The sequence below is a fragment of the Chelonia mydas genome, chromosome 6, assembly GCF_015237465.2.
Source record: "Chelonia mydas isolate rCheMyd1 chromosome 6, rCheMyd1.pri.v2, whole genome shotgun sequence".
Lineage (NCBI taxonomy): Eukaryota > Metazoa > Chordata > Testudines > Cheloniidae > Chelonia > Chelonia mydas.
Genome location: NC_051246.2, coordinates 76,084,960 through 76,100,440, shown reverse-complemented (window position 1 = coordinate 76,100,440; position 15,481 = coordinate 76,084,960). Strand labels below are relative to the sequence as shown.

Here is a 15,481-nt window from a genome sequence, read left to right as displayed (position 1 = left end):
GGCGGTGCTGACCACAGCAACCCAGTGCCTTACATGCCATGACTCAGTACCCGAGCTTTGAAAAACACTGCTTTAGATATTAGGTGAATTTTCTCTCATCTGTTACATTACTTTACTATGGATTGAAACTAAACTTGTAAGACAGTGTTTGCTAGGACCACTCTTTTTTTCTGTTAATATTTCAGGATTCATTTTACCTATTGGTGACTGTTACAAACACAAAAAGATAAACTGTTTATAAACAGTATCTTCTGAAAGTATTTTAAATTATCTTAAGTTTGTTAACATTTATTTATCGTTCTCATATGTCAAATGAAACAATGCAATGTTATTCACCATGCGGGAAAAATTACAACCATTAGAGAGAGATTCAGCCATATAAAATACAGTTGCTGCTAACTATTGTAATTAAAGGCAACACATTTAATCTTTGAGGTGCTTTTTAGACTTAAAGTTATTCGGGAAGATATTATTGCCAGATGAAAGAAAGTATCTAGTTGCTTATTTTCATTATGTGATTGAAAATACACCTTCAGGGAACTACTATGTACCTTTCTTTCACATCTTGTAGTCTCACTATTCTCTCGTTATTGTTTTACCCCATGTTCTAAACAAAACATTAATCTCTGTGTCTTCTCCTACTATTTTGCATTCTTTTCTGCTTTAGCCTATTCTGCAAACTTGCTGCTCTTGTTAGACATAGGATTTCACTTTTTGGTAAGTTATTAAAAGATATTGATGAAGTTTTATTTATAACATTTTGTGCTTCCTATAATATATCTAAGGTTTATAACTGATGAGCAATATGATTTGTGGTGGAAAATAAGTGGTGTATGACTGTTAACTTCATTATTTCTGTAACAACTAAAACTTTTCACAGTCTCTGGATACAGTTCTGCTTTCTGATGCACATGCTCCAATCCCAGTATAGTCAATGGGAGCAACAAATGTGTAACTGAAGATTTGATACACTACTATACTTTATATATTCTAACAGGTATAAGTAGCATCAGGTGAAGTGAAAGTTATTTCACTTGAATCTCCATTTGAATCTCTGCCTTTTTCATTTTCTCATAACTTTCACAAAAAATTATTTTATAATAATAATTACAATATTTAGTGTCAGCTGAATTTGATAAATTAACCTTAATTTGTTGTCGTGTTATGTGAGTGTGAAATAAACCCACTTTTTTCATATGGTCTGTTAAGAAATTAGGTAAAGAAATTTAGATGATAAGATTCAAAAATAAAATCACTTTTTCTGATGCTTAAATTCATATATAAACCCTCAATATTGTTGTTATTAATGTTAAAGTTAATATTTATGAAACACACAGATGTGTATAGCTGGCCAAAACTCTGGGGCAGGGGCAGGGGAGAGTTTGTTGTTTAGGTATTTCCTTCCAATTTAGAGCAAAAGCAAATTTTACCAACATTTCTTCTGAATCAAAGACCACTACACTCACTATCACCCCTCAAAATTTTTTTTTGGAAACATGGTGTTCTAAGAAGGAAATGTGTGAAAATTGACATTCTTGTCAGTTTTATGACTGCTATGCACTGAACTGCAGCAGTGAAACACAAGAATGTCAGTTTCACTAAACTTCTGCCTGGAGTCCAGGCTCCAGCCAGAGCTATTGTGAAGTAGGGAGCCTAGCTGCCCTGAGAGCCCTGGCTCCATCTGAGACTGTGCGGTCAGCCAGGCTCCCTGCCGCAGATGTCTAACAGACATGAGAGCCCTGGCTCCAGTCATGGTTTCCAGGGCTGCTGCGGCAGAGCAGGGAAACCTAGCAGCTCTGTGAGCCCAGGCTCCAGATGGAGCTCCAGGGGCTGGCAGGCACTCTGCTGCAGAGATGTGGCCTCTGGAACACCAGCAGATTTCCAGTGCCTGTGTTTTGACAAAAGTTTTGTCCAATCTCTAATAGATTCAGTGAAACTATTCAGTTCCTCGAATAGGTGGTTTTGTCAGAAAACTTCCAAACAGCTCTAGTTTAGAGTGCTTTGCAAGTAAGATCCCAGTTCCATGCCACTCACAATTTAAATATATTATTAATTATTTGCATTATCATAGAATTGAGGAGACCAGACTTAATGAAAGGACAGGGAGTGCGGGGTAAAGTGATTATTACAGACACATGTCTCTAGATATATGTAATAATGAGTATGATTCCATATCAGTAAAAGGAAATTGTGGTTCAGGCTCATCACTAGCTACAAAGTTCAGACCCATGTATTGAAATGGGGCCAAGACTCAAAGGGGATTTAGACCCAGTTATAATTGTATTCACACTAAGCAAAATATCCTCTCTTTCTTTCTGCTACACAAAGTAGCACAAAAAAATGCTTAATAAGGTCCTATTCCTGCAATGCAATCCAGTAGGATGAACACCTGTTCCTGTGTGGGATCTCATTGACTGTAGTAGGTCCCTTCATAGGTGGAGGAGTCTGTGTTAGCAGATCCCGTTTCCAGATTGTGACCTACATGTCTACTTTATCTTTCTAAATGTCTTTTCATTCCATATAATTTATAGTATCTTAAGTATCTGAATTTGTTGGGCTATTACCTCTGATAGAATTTCTGCACGTATAAGTGTTGCAAAGGAAACCAGAAAGCTATCCTGAAAAATACTTACTCTGTTCTGAAGATTATAAATTGCCATCTTGTAACTGATTCATGATCCTTTAAGAGAAGCTGTCACAGTGCCTTGTGTCATGGAAAGTGGAAGATGGTTAATGAAAACCCTTACCTCATTTTGGTGTGGCACCGTGCTTCTGTTTTATATTTAGAGACATTAAAGAGACAAAGAAAAATGTCTTCAAACAGCATAAAGAAAGCAGGATTGACATCCTGGCCAGAAGTGTTTAATATATACATTTAGGCCCCAAACCTGCAAATATTTATGCACATACTTAACTGTACTCCGGTGAGTAGTTCGACTGAATTAAATGTGCTACTTGGGTGCATAAAGTTAAACACATGCATAAGAGTTTGCAGGACGGGGGCCATATGACATGTGTAAGGCCCCCGTCCCACCTCTTGTTTAACATGTTGTCTTCTATGGAGTTATTTTTTCCAACAATTGGACTATCCTCCATATCTTATTTTTTCATTAACCATTCAGCACCTGCCTCTCAGTGGCTGCTCTTGGCATCCAAGAAGTTTTAAACAAAAAGGAAAAGAACAGCAATAGGGAAAGACAAAACAAAATGAAGGAGACAGAAATGGCACATTCTGAAATAAAGTATGCACCCTGTTCATTTTGCCCAATCTCAAGAGGGAAAATAGGGAGAGAAGGAGGGGAAATAAAACCATTAGTTCTAAAAGATTTTTTTAGCAGGGGGCATTGTAGGCCTTCCCATCACACGTGAATTTGATATATAATTAAGAGTCATGAAATTTGTATGTTTGCACATACTGAAATATTTGTTAAAAGCAAAATATATTGTTCAGAATAATATGTTCTTTATTTATTGTAACAGGGAGTGATGCTACTACAATGGTGAGCTGCCTCCACATCTTGGCTCAGACACTGGATACACGGTAAATTGGCCAAGTTTTTACTTTATTTCAGTACCAGCTACAAATTATATGGTTGTCAAGAATCACTTCAAAGAACAGTTCTGCAGACCAATTGTTATTTCTTTCTTTATTTCCTGCTGATATTAGCTCTCTAGAGTAAATATTACGGTCCAGATTTTTCAGATACTGTCCTCCACTTTTTCAGATGTAATGTTGCATCCACAGTTGTTTGTGCCCACAACTTAGGTGATTACAATGTCTAATGTCCCTATTTGCAAATGCAGTCAGGGACTTAATTTAGAAATATAAGTGACATCATCTACGAAATTGCACTTGCAGTTATTTGCACCCACAAAAATGGAGGCAAGTTTATACCGGGCTGAAAAATTGGTGCTAGAGGTGCATTGAATAACATTTGAAGCTGGCAGTTAGCATAGTAAGAGACATTAAAATGTAACTCAGTCTGACATTGTCTGATCGTAAATCACTTTACTTTTAATGACATATATAATTTATAATAAAATACATGCTGAAAACCACTCAAGAAGGTATTAATGAGCAGCTGAGTGATATATGCAAATAAATGTATTAGTGAAAATTATTATGTCCCCCCAGTTATTGCTATTGTATTTCTTTTTAAGAAACCCACTGCTCCTAATTATTTGTCACCCCTAACCTCATCTTCATGCTATCTGTATCTTCAGGTGTTGCCATTCCAACCAAACAATCAACTGGTTAAAATGCTTGAATCTATTATTTCTTTTATGGATTTTAGTAAGTAGTGAATCAGTATCCTATCATAGTGTTAGAGGAACACTGAGATTCTGGAGATGTCACTTTTTGGATGAAGCATAAAACCAAGGAGTCTGCTTATTCTTCTTTGAGTGATGGTCCCTATGTGTATTCCACTCAAGGTGCGCATGCTCACCATGCTCCTTAGACTGGGATATTTTTGCTAGCAGTGTCCATTGATCTGGACCTACACACATCCCCTCCTTGTGCACTGATTGGAGGACAAAAGGAGCAGTGCAGACCAACCACCTCTCCAGTTCTTTTCTACTACCTGTAGTCTGAGATGGAACCTCTTCAGTGTTTTCGGTATTAGCTAACACTCTTGTTCTAACATTGGACATAGTTGTAGATAGTTTTAGATCGTTTCTAATTAGAGTAGTTTAGCAGATTTTAAGGCTTCGAGGTCTTCCCCCACCTGGTCACTGCCCTGCACAGGGTGCCTAGTTTGTCCAGGATCCCAGGATTCAAGCTCTGCATAGCCTGCTGCCAGGTTTTTCCAATCAGCGACTTCTATGACACATGCCTCTGTTGCTTCAGTGAGCTCATATCCCCTTCAAGTTCAATATATGCTGATCCTTTCCTAGTTGAACCCATCATGCTCATAAGTTCAGGTTTAGAATTCCTGATGGACTGCACAGTGAGGCTTTGGTCTGATCCTGGCCCATTAGATTCTGCCCCCAGTACCCTGGTCTCTGGCTCTGGAAATAATCAGGGCTAAAGACTCTTCCAGACAGAGAGACAAGGAGTGTAAGGGAAAACACTCTCACAAGAAACCTGAGAAATCCCCCTCCAAGTCCTCATTCAAAAAGAGGACCTCCTTTCTGTCACCCCCTTAAGTCATATGAGACGGTATCCCAGCATAGAGATGTTAGGAGTTCACAAGGAGCACAGTACTGATTTCTTGGCACCAAGTGGCAAAAGTGACCTGAACCCATCCTTAGCTGACCTGAACCCATCCACCCACCCAGACCATCCTGGGTACCAGCAAGGGAAAGAAAGCAGCATAACCTTCCTACAATGACGAAGCTGACGCTGAGAGAGGAGGAGTCGTCAGTACAGGAGACTGTTTCCTGTCTGAAGTTGACACCAGCTACACTTCCAAAGGAAAGAAGCCCAGTCCACTGTCCAGCATCACAGTCTAGACAAACTCTACCAGAAAACCTTACTATCTATGCAGACCTAGAAGAACGAATATTGTTTGATCCAGCGCTCACCATGGAGGTTACTATACCTGCTGTTCTCCACTCACCATTACCATTGACCAGTTGAAGTATAATAAAACCTTCAGTACCAACAGTGTTGCGCATCAATTTAGAAGCTTCTTTTTCCTCTGATGAGTCCAGAATCAGTGGGAGAATTTCACCACCCCTGTCAAGACATGGGATCTGCCCTGACAGAGGCTCTAAGATCTTTTGGGCACTCTCCCTCTCTCATAGGACAAACTACCCAACTCTGGACTATTGGTGACCTTCCATGGGGACCCCTTCATTTCCCCTATGACCGTTTGTACTGGCTTTACTGGGGTCCCTGGGATCTGTATATGAGACATCCCGAATCAATGAACTCACTTTGGGAATCTAGATAGGCTTCCACACACAGGAAAGAGCCTCAACCCTCTGAGGAGGAGGAACAACTTGATCACGCAGAACCACTCACCCCTGAGAGGTTACCATCCTCATGATAAAGTGGTCATGCCATCCCCACCATTACCACCTGATGACTACAGGCAGTTACAGGATCTCCTGAGGAGAATCACAAACATGCTGCAGATCCCCTTGGAGAAGTACAGAACACCCTCATAAACTCCTAGATATCCTTCAGAGTGCTGGTCCCAATAAAATGGCACTCTGAATTAATGAGACCATCTTAGAATGGGCTAAGATAGTCTGCTATTTGTGCTCCCACTCCAAAGAGAATGGAGGAGGAACATTTCATTCCCTGGAAGGGGGCAGAATACGTACTGTCACATCTCACTCCAAACTTTACTGCTGCAAGCTATCACCAAAAGAAACAAGCAACACCACCCCAAATCTGCACCCCTTGATAAGGAGGCCAAATGTTTAGATCTCTTTGGGAGAAAATTTGTCTTTGGCAAGCTCACAGTTCCACATAGCAAACTACCAAGATTTAATATCAAAACATGATTTTATTAATTACAATAAGTTCTCTAAAATCAACAACAAACTCCCTCAAGAAGATAGACTTTATTTCCAAATAATTATTGATGAAGGAAAATTGTTAGATTGGCCTTCCAGGCTTCAGTGGATGAAGCAGATATAGCCTCAGGCTCGATGGCAACTTCCATAGTCATAAGATGAGCTTCATGGCTCCAATCTTCCAGATTTCCCAAAGAAGTCCTATCCACTGTGGAGGATCTGACTTCTGAGGGAAATAACCTATTGAGGGAGAAGTCAGATGAATTGCTATATTCCCGCAAAGACTCAAGAACAACTCTTTGCTCACTAGATATCTGTGCTCCAGCACCACAGAGGAAATACCTCAAGACTCAGTCTTATGGACAATGACCAGCCCCTCGAGCATTCTGCCATCAAAGGACCTACAAACTGCCTAGGAAACAGCGAATGTAGTGCAGTAAACACAACAACCTCCTACATTCTCCTTCCAGTGCCAGCCTCCCACCAAGAAATCCTTTTGATGGGACTTTCGACAGTTACAGATCAGTCCCCCTGACACGTTTATTTATTCAAGACTCCTACACACCATTTGCCTCACTCATTTTTCCCAGCATGAAACTATACAACATCAGACAGATGAGTTCTGGAGATAATCACCACCATTCTAGAATAGTTTCTCTCTCATTCCCCACACAAAAAAAATCCTTCCTCCTCCCTCTTTAGAGACCCCTCAGACAAGAAGTAGACTTTCTGTTCCATCTGGAAATCGTAGAACCAGTACTTCTTAAACATAGAGGAAAAGGATTTTACTTAAGATATTTTCTCATTTCCAAGAAGAAAGGGTGCTGGAGGCCCATGCTAAATTTCAGACAGCTGAACATCTTCATCCACCACCTGAGTTTCAGAATGATCACCCTGGCCTGTATAATCCCCTCGCTAAGCAAGGGTGACTGGTTCACAGCTCTTGATGTAAAGGACACTTATTTCCACATAGAGATCCACTCCATACACAGGAGATTCCTGAGATTCACCTTAGGCCTAGACCATTACCAATACAGAGTGCTCCCCTTCGGCCTCTTGATGGCACCGAGGGTATTCATTAAGGTGTTGTCAATAGTGACAGCACACCGGTATCATGAGGATTCATCAGTGTTCCCCTTCCTCGACAGCTGGCTGATCCCAGGGAAATCATATCAAGAAGTATGGATGACAACTCTGCCCCTGCACAGACTACTACACTCCTTAGGGCTCCAAGTAAACATAGCAAAATCAGTTTTAGCTCCCACTCAGACTATAGACTTTGTTGGAGCACCCCTACATTCAATCAGAGCCAAAGGTTACCTTCCTTGGGACAAATTCTAGTGTATGAAAGACCTCATCACTTAGCTTCTGCTGTACCCCCAGACAGCAATTCAGACTAGTCTCACCTTCTTAGGGTACATGGCTTTGTGTACTTATTGCGAAACTTTGATTTTGATGTCTACACGCATGGTTATGGACAGTCTACATGCCAAGAAAGCACAGTCTGGACAGAATGATCTCACTCCCTGTGGCGGGGTGCTCCATTCACCACTACGATGGTGCCTCCTCCTGGTCATTCTGGGGAATAGCTCACGAGGTCGATACCCCTTTCCAGAGCTATTCGCTTCCCCTGCCTCTCTCTCTCTGGGTCTGCACCCCCTCCCTTGCTCGATGAGCTGCTGTAGCCTCTTTGTGATTCAGCCCTCTGACCAAGTCACTACATGGGTTCACCTTCCAGGGAATGAGAGTCTTTCCTCACCAGCAGTCTTAGGCAGTCTTCCCATTCATTTATTCATAGTGCCACTCCATCAGTGGCTGGCAGAGGAACCCAGGCCCACACTTTACTCCAGGTTCTTGCTCAGGGACCCTCTAGTCAGCAGTCAAGGCCTGTTCCCTTCTAGACCTTATTGCCTTTCCCTGAGCCCTGTGCTCCCTCTCTGGCTTCCTTTCTCTCTGGGTTTGCCGGCCCAAATGCACCTCCCTTCTCCCAGGGTGTGACTGCAGACTTTCCCAGCAGCCCCCTTTTCTGTTGCCAATTTCCTGTCTTCATAACCCCAGCCCAGCTCATCCCTCCCCAGCTGGGCTCCCTCACTCAGTCCCAGGATTATATACCCACCTGATTTCCTCTCAGCTATGGTCTGCTGGGTTAATTAGCCCCCTTCTTTGTCTTCATTAAACCTTTCAGAGCAAGTATGGGGAGAACACCCCATCTCACTCCTCCGGAGTTCTGACTTATGGGAAAACAGGGAGACAGTATGCGTGGGAGTGCCCTTTGTCCCTCTTTCACCCATAAAAATAATGATTACAGATAACTCCTCACCAAGATGGGGAGCCCACCTCAATGAACACATTGAACAGGGTACCTGGACCACCAAGAATCCCAGTTGCATGTAATCCTTCAGGAGTTGCATTCAATATATGAAGCCTGAAAATGATTCCATTTATTTGAATCTTGCACATTCAGGCCATGTCATACAACATGACAACAGTTTATTATGTCAGCAGAACAGGGAGAGCAAGGGCCACCCTCCTTTGCATAGAAATAGTCAATCTCTAGAACTGGTGCATTTGTCACCAGATCACCTTCTCTGCAGTGTGCTTTCCATGGTTGCACCACACATTGGTAAACAGACTCAACAGACGTCACCAGAGACCATGACTAGGAACTACACATATTGATGCTTTCAGCAGTTGGGATTCCCATCATGGGATCTCTTTGCATCTCAAGAGAACAAGAAATGTCTGACGTAATGCTGCAAGGCAGCTTAGGGCCACAGTTAAAGGGGGAATGCATTTCTAGCTCAATGATCAGTACAGCTGAGGTACTCATTTCCACACATCCCTCTTTTACCTCGAGTTCTAAGGAAAATCAGGCAGGATGGAACATCAGTGCTGTTGATTGCACCATGGTTTCCCAGGCAATTCTGGCTCCTGAGCATTCTTCAGATGTCCTTGCATCCGTGCATCCATATTCGGCTATTAACAGAGCTATTGACTCAGGACAGAGGCAGGATCCAACTCTCCAACCCAGCATACCTCCATTTAACAATATGATATTTGGATGAATGATGGACCTAGAAAAGTCATGCTTGGAGGATTTACAAGCCATCCTTAGCAATAGTAGGAAAGATCCATAAGGAAATGCTTCACAGTAAAATGGAAAAGATCTCTATCTGGTGACAGCATTGTCAGATGCTTCCGAAATCTTCAGAGATCCCTACTATTCTGAACTACTTCGTTTCTCTAAAAAAGTCAAGGTTATCCATCAGCTTCTTGCAAGTATGTTTGACAGCTATTAGCACTTTCCACCATCCGGTAGGCAGACATTCTGCCTTATGAGAGCAAGGCTTCTGAAGGAACTGTCCTGAACCTTTTCTCCAGTGCTGAAACCAAACCTGATATGGGACCTCAATCTTGTCCTATCAGCATTGATGAATACCCCCATTTGAACCTTTAGCCTCATGTTCATTCATGCATCTTTCTGTGAAAGTTGCATTTCTGGTTACAGTCACCTCAGCCAGAAGAGGTGAGCTGTGTTCTCTTATGACTGACTTTCCCTATATAGTCTTCCATATGAACAAGGTTTTCTTGAGGTTACACCTCAAATTCATCACAAAAGTAATCTTAGAATTCCATCTGAACCAGATGATTCACTTGTCTGTCTTATATTTGAAGCCTCACCCCATCAGAGGAAAAGAAGCTCCATTCTCTTATGTGACAGACCCAGACCAGTGGGGTACAGGAGTCTGGTAGAAGGCAAATATACTGGCCGCTGGATGAATAGTTTTCTGTTCCCTGAGTGATCAGAGCAGGTGCTGCACTAGAGCAATCAGGAACCTGCCAAAACCAATTAAGACAGGCAAGCTAATTAAGACACCTGGAGCCAATTAGGAACATACTAGAATCAATTATGGCAGGCAGACTAATCAGGACACCTGGTTTAAAAAGGACCTCCCATCAGTTCGTGGGGGGTGTGCAAGGAGCAGGGAGTGAGAAGGCGTGCTTTTAGAGGACTGAGGAGTACAAGCGTGATCAGGCCTCAGGAGGAAGATCCTGCATTGAGGATAAAGAAGGTGCTGAGGGGAGGCCATGGGGAAGTAGCCCAAGGAGTTGTAGCTGTAGCTGTCACGCAGCTGATACAGGAGACATAGACAGCTGCTACCCACAGGGCCCTGGGCTGGAACCTGGTGTAGAGGGCGGGCCCTGGTTCTCCCCATCCCCCCAACTCCTGATTGGATACAGGAGGAGTTGACCTGGTCTCTGAGCAACACCAGAAGGGAAGGTCTAATTTGAAAAGGGATCTGGCCTGTCCCCGACCCACTAGGTGGGACCACAGAGACTGGGGAGATTGTTTTGCATTTTCCCCATGCTGGCTAGTGATGAGGTTAGCTGAGTGAGTGGCAGGTTTGAGCCTCTAGCAGAAGCGGCCAAACTTAGGGCTGCCGTGAACTTCTGAGGTGAGCAAATCCGCCAAAAAGCACAGGACTCACCAAGGCAGAGGAGGAACTTTGTCACACTAGGTATTCATAAACTTTAGCCTTCTACCTATAAAGGATGAAATTCTTCTGCAAATCTCCAGGCTGTTTCCTTCCTTTGCCGTATACATGAGAGGGGAAGTTACTACCTCACAAAGACTATCCAAATGGATTTTGGCAGCATCCTGCTTTGTTATGAGCTGATGGCAACCACTCCCCTCAGAAAGTGAGGGCCAACTTGTCTGGAGCGCGTGCTACATCTGTTTCCTCACTTTGAAACATCTGTCTTCTAGAGATCTGCAGAGCAGCAACATGGGGCTCCATCCGTACCTTTGCAAGACATTATGCCCTGGTACAAACTTCTACAGCAGATGCATCTTTTGGCAGAGCAGTCCTCCAGTTTGTGGTAAAGCAAGGTTCCTCATACCCTCCTCCTCAATGAATACTGATTATGGGTCACCACAAGTGGAACACACATAGGGACCATCACTCAAAGAAGAAAGGGAGGATTACTTACCTTACAGTAAGTGGAGTTCTTTGTGTGATTCCTACCTATTCCACTACCCACTCTATTTCCCCTCTGTTAAAGAACCTTATTCTGGGCTATTGGCAATGGAAAGGTATGTGGAGCGGTGGTCAATCCACACTGCCCCTTGTGCCTTCAGAATGGAGGACAAGGAGGAGAGAGGGCTGCAGGACAATGGACTGCTAGTAAAAATTCTCTGCTCTGTGGTGCGTAGAGTGCACTCATACGTCAAGTGGAATACAGGTAGGGACCACACATCTTGAAGAACTCCAGTTACTTTAAGATAAGTAACTCTTCTGTAGCCTCATTGTCCTTACCAAATCTAAACACGCGTGATTGCATTCTATCTGTCTACATTTACTGAATGGGTTCATTGGGTACAATACTCTTTTTCATGTCTTACCGTACTTTGGTTGTAGTGTTCTTGTTCACTTTGAAACAGCTGTTGTATTGTATGGTAGAAGAGACTGCACGTTGTGGTGCATACATCTCTTCTTTTCCTCACAAGCATATTGTGAAGCTTAATTAATTAAGTACTCTGGATCAAGAAATAAAAGCAATATAGAAATACAGGATTTATTAATAACAACAAAAACTGCCATTTATATAACTAGAATATTTAAGGTGGTTCTCAGAAACTTTATTAAAGTTTGATTTGAAGTAATATACAAAAATGTGTTTTAACATATTCGTTGCAAAACTTGTATGATTTTTCTAGTAGCAAGTGGTTACATTTAGAACTGATGAGAGTCAGCGTAGCTAGTGGAAAAGGTGGTGGATTGGGAGTCAGGATAACATTCCCAGCTTAGCTACTAACCTGCTGTGTTACTTCACCTGTTGACCAGAGCAAGAGGCTGGTGTGATTGGCCCTCACTCTGGATATCTGCATGCAGGAAGAAGTTGAAGATATGCCCAAAGGGATAGGAAGATGGAACTGTAATGCGTATGAGTGGCCTGCCCTTCTTAGTTGGAGATGCTGTGTTACAGGCATTCCGCTCACCCTGCGTGGCTGCCAAATTACTGTGGCACCAATAAAAGTGGGAGCAGGATTAGGTGTCCTACATCTTGTACCTGATGTACACTTAAGGAGTTTTTCCAACACCAGCTGATTAAAAGCATGGTGAGGCATGCTCAGAAGGCCATTCTGTCACATTTGATGTAGGGTCATGGACTGTGGGATTACAACATTTAGGAAGGGGTTGGTGAAAACATTTGCATGTGATGCTTTGTGCTTTATTTTTGTCTCTACCACTGTATATACATCATGTTCATTCCATTTCTTCACCTCCATGAACTGAATGTAAAATGCCATTTGGCTTCCACACATACAACCCCCATCCCGGAGGAATTTTAAAGTCTGCATTTTAAAGTTCAAGTTCTTTTGGGGAATATGCACTTAGTTGTCTTTTATCAGCACCTAGGACAACAATATCTCATTTAACTAGCCTTTTCAGTCATAATTCAAAACTCCACTGAGACATAGCTGTGTAACTTCAAAGACTGATTTCAGATACAAAGAAACTAAACCAACAAGTAAATATATCTCTGTTTATAAAAATATGTTGACAATAAGTGTGGAATTTAATTCAGATTTTTTCCAAATTATTTTGTAGAACCGTCATGAAATCAGGCTCAGAGTTGGTTAAAGCTGGATTACGTGCATTCTTTGAAAATGCGGCTGAAGATCTGGAAAAGACATTAGAAAATCTTAAACTTGGAAAATTTACCCATTCACGAACACAAATTAAAGGTGTCTCACAGAACATCAACTATACTACAGTGGCATTGTTGCCTATATTGACATCAATTTTTGAACATATTGCGCAGCATCAGTTTGGTGTTGATTTACTTTGTAAGTCTTCTCATTTTTGTCATTTATTTTTAAAGGTTTACTCTGTGGTAATAACATAAAAGACTTTTAATAATGAATGTGTGAGTTCATTGGACCAAAGTCTGTGCTCAGTTACCTTGGCATATTACCACTGTTAAGCCTGGAATTAACTCAATTGAATTTTGGTTTTAAAAAATTTGACTTCATTAGAATTACATTTTTGTAAATCTAGCATAACTGAGAGCAGGTCAGTTAATGCCAAAATTCTTTTAGGCTACTGGAAATATATGTTTTGTTTAAAGAGATTATTTGCTTTTTTTATTTTTATTCCCTATGTAAAAATAAGATATTTTAAGTGCCGAAAGCAAAATTGTTTATGCACAATACCACTCCAAGCATGGAGATTAATTTAAAATTCCCCTTCAACTTCCTCTTTTCTAATGTGTTGGATAATACAGACATCATTTCCTAAAAAAATGCAAACGAGGTATTGCAGAAACTTCTGTTGCATACTTTTATTTTGTTGGAGTAAAATGAGCAAGAAGTTGAAGATATGCTCAAAGCTCTGTAGTAAAAGAAAATGGTACTGTTTTCACCTTACGCTGGAGAAAGTATCCTATTAAATGAATGCTTGATTAGTTTGAAATATTAAAAATTAAAATATTATGAATAAGAAATAGGGATTTTCAGGTATATTTTAAAAATGCTAGTGAGTGGCAAGGAAAAGTAAACAGTTCTATTCACTCTAAGTGTTTCCCTTGAGGTTTTGCAGTATGTCCATCTGCAGACCCCATTTTTTCTTTTATGCATTTGTGGAGACTGTGGCACAGAGGTAAAGGAGATAGAAAGTAAAGGTCTGAAATCAGTGGAAATAGTCTCATTGAGTCCACAATGCTTTGGATCAGGCCCCTGCAGATGACATGGGTGGGTAGACTGCTTCGGTTTAATTGGAAATTAAGCCTTGGAAATTTGATTATTTGAGAATTTAAGGTATATTTGATAAATTTAAGAGTGTATAATGATTTGCAAATTTTTGAGAGTTGCATAAATCATTGGATAGTTACCAGAGAAACTGAAAATAAATAATATATAAGCACAATAGTGACAAACCAAAAGTACTTTACAAATAAACATTCAGTCAGCATTTGATTAGATTGTATAATAGAGCAAAAATATATTGTTTTCTATTTATCAACAGTAGCTTTTCAATGAAATTGTAATGACAATATGCCAACTCTATTTTTTTTCCCTTTCAGTGGGTGATGTGCAAGTTTCATGTTATAGAATTCTTTGTAGCCTATATTCCCTTGGGACTGGAAAGAACATCTATGTTGAAAGGTATTGAATGAAAGTGGTTAATACCTTTGTGAAACTAGAGATAATATTGCTTGTTGTGCATCTAACAAAAGAGGGGCGTTTCAATGTGAAGATATAGGCCCAGATTTTTAAAACTATTTAGGCATTGCTCAGCATTGAAATGCCTAACTGAATCTAAATACCATAGACTGTCAATTGGATTTTGGCTCCTAAATTCTCTTTTGAAAATGATATTTAGGCTCCTAAATCATTTAGGCTTTGCAACACTAAGCAGCGATACCTAAATGCCTTTAAAAATCTGGACCTTAGTTCGCTGTAATAAGTGTAAGTGATTTTAGTATGAGTAATGAAATGTTTGGAATGATAAATAGAAAGGGTAAGTGTACTTTTATTAAAATAATGGCACATTTGTTAGTATAATATTTACATACAGAAATAATACAAAATTAACTATTTCTATGGGAACATAAACATTGGTGTACCTGATCAGACCAGTAGTCCATCTGGTCCAGCATCCTGTTTATGACTATAGCCAGAACCAGATACTTCAGAGATGCTGCAGGAAACCCTGTTGTAATTATATAATATGGCAAATTTCTTCTTAACAGAACTTCTAACTGAGGAGGGTTTATAACTTACTTTGATTCTTCCTAAGCAACCCCTGGTCCTGATGTCTTGTTAATTTTTATTTTATAAATTTGTTCCACTGACTCTAAATTTGACACTTCAGTCTCTGACAATTAATCTTTATGCATCTTTATTTCTCTAATATTTCTGGTTAGTTATCTCCCCATCCGTAGGTGCCAACTTACCCAGCTCTTGGTGGGTGCTCGACCCCCGCTTCACCCCAGGCCCCGCCACCAC

General features: G+C 40.9%; 1 protein-coding gene across 1 annotated transcript in view; it reads left to right on the top strand.

Annotated features, from left to right (window-relative positions):
- Window positions 1-15,481, top strand: part of RYR3 (ryanodine receptor 3) — a 481,354-nt gene that overhangs the window by 315,543 nt on the left and 150,330 nt on the right. Inside the window, exons 61-64 of the mRNA XM_043549389.1 lie at window positions 668-717; window positions 3,481-3,541; window positions 13,083-13,321; window positions 14,557-14,638. Coding sequence (XP_043405324.1) covers window positions 668-717; window positions 3,481-3,541; window positions 13,083-13,321; window positions 14,557-14,638 — 432 coding nt within the window. The remainder of the gene's footprint in view (window positions 1-667; window positions 718-3,480; window positions 3,542-13,082; window positions 13,322-14,556; window positions 14,639-15,481) is intronic.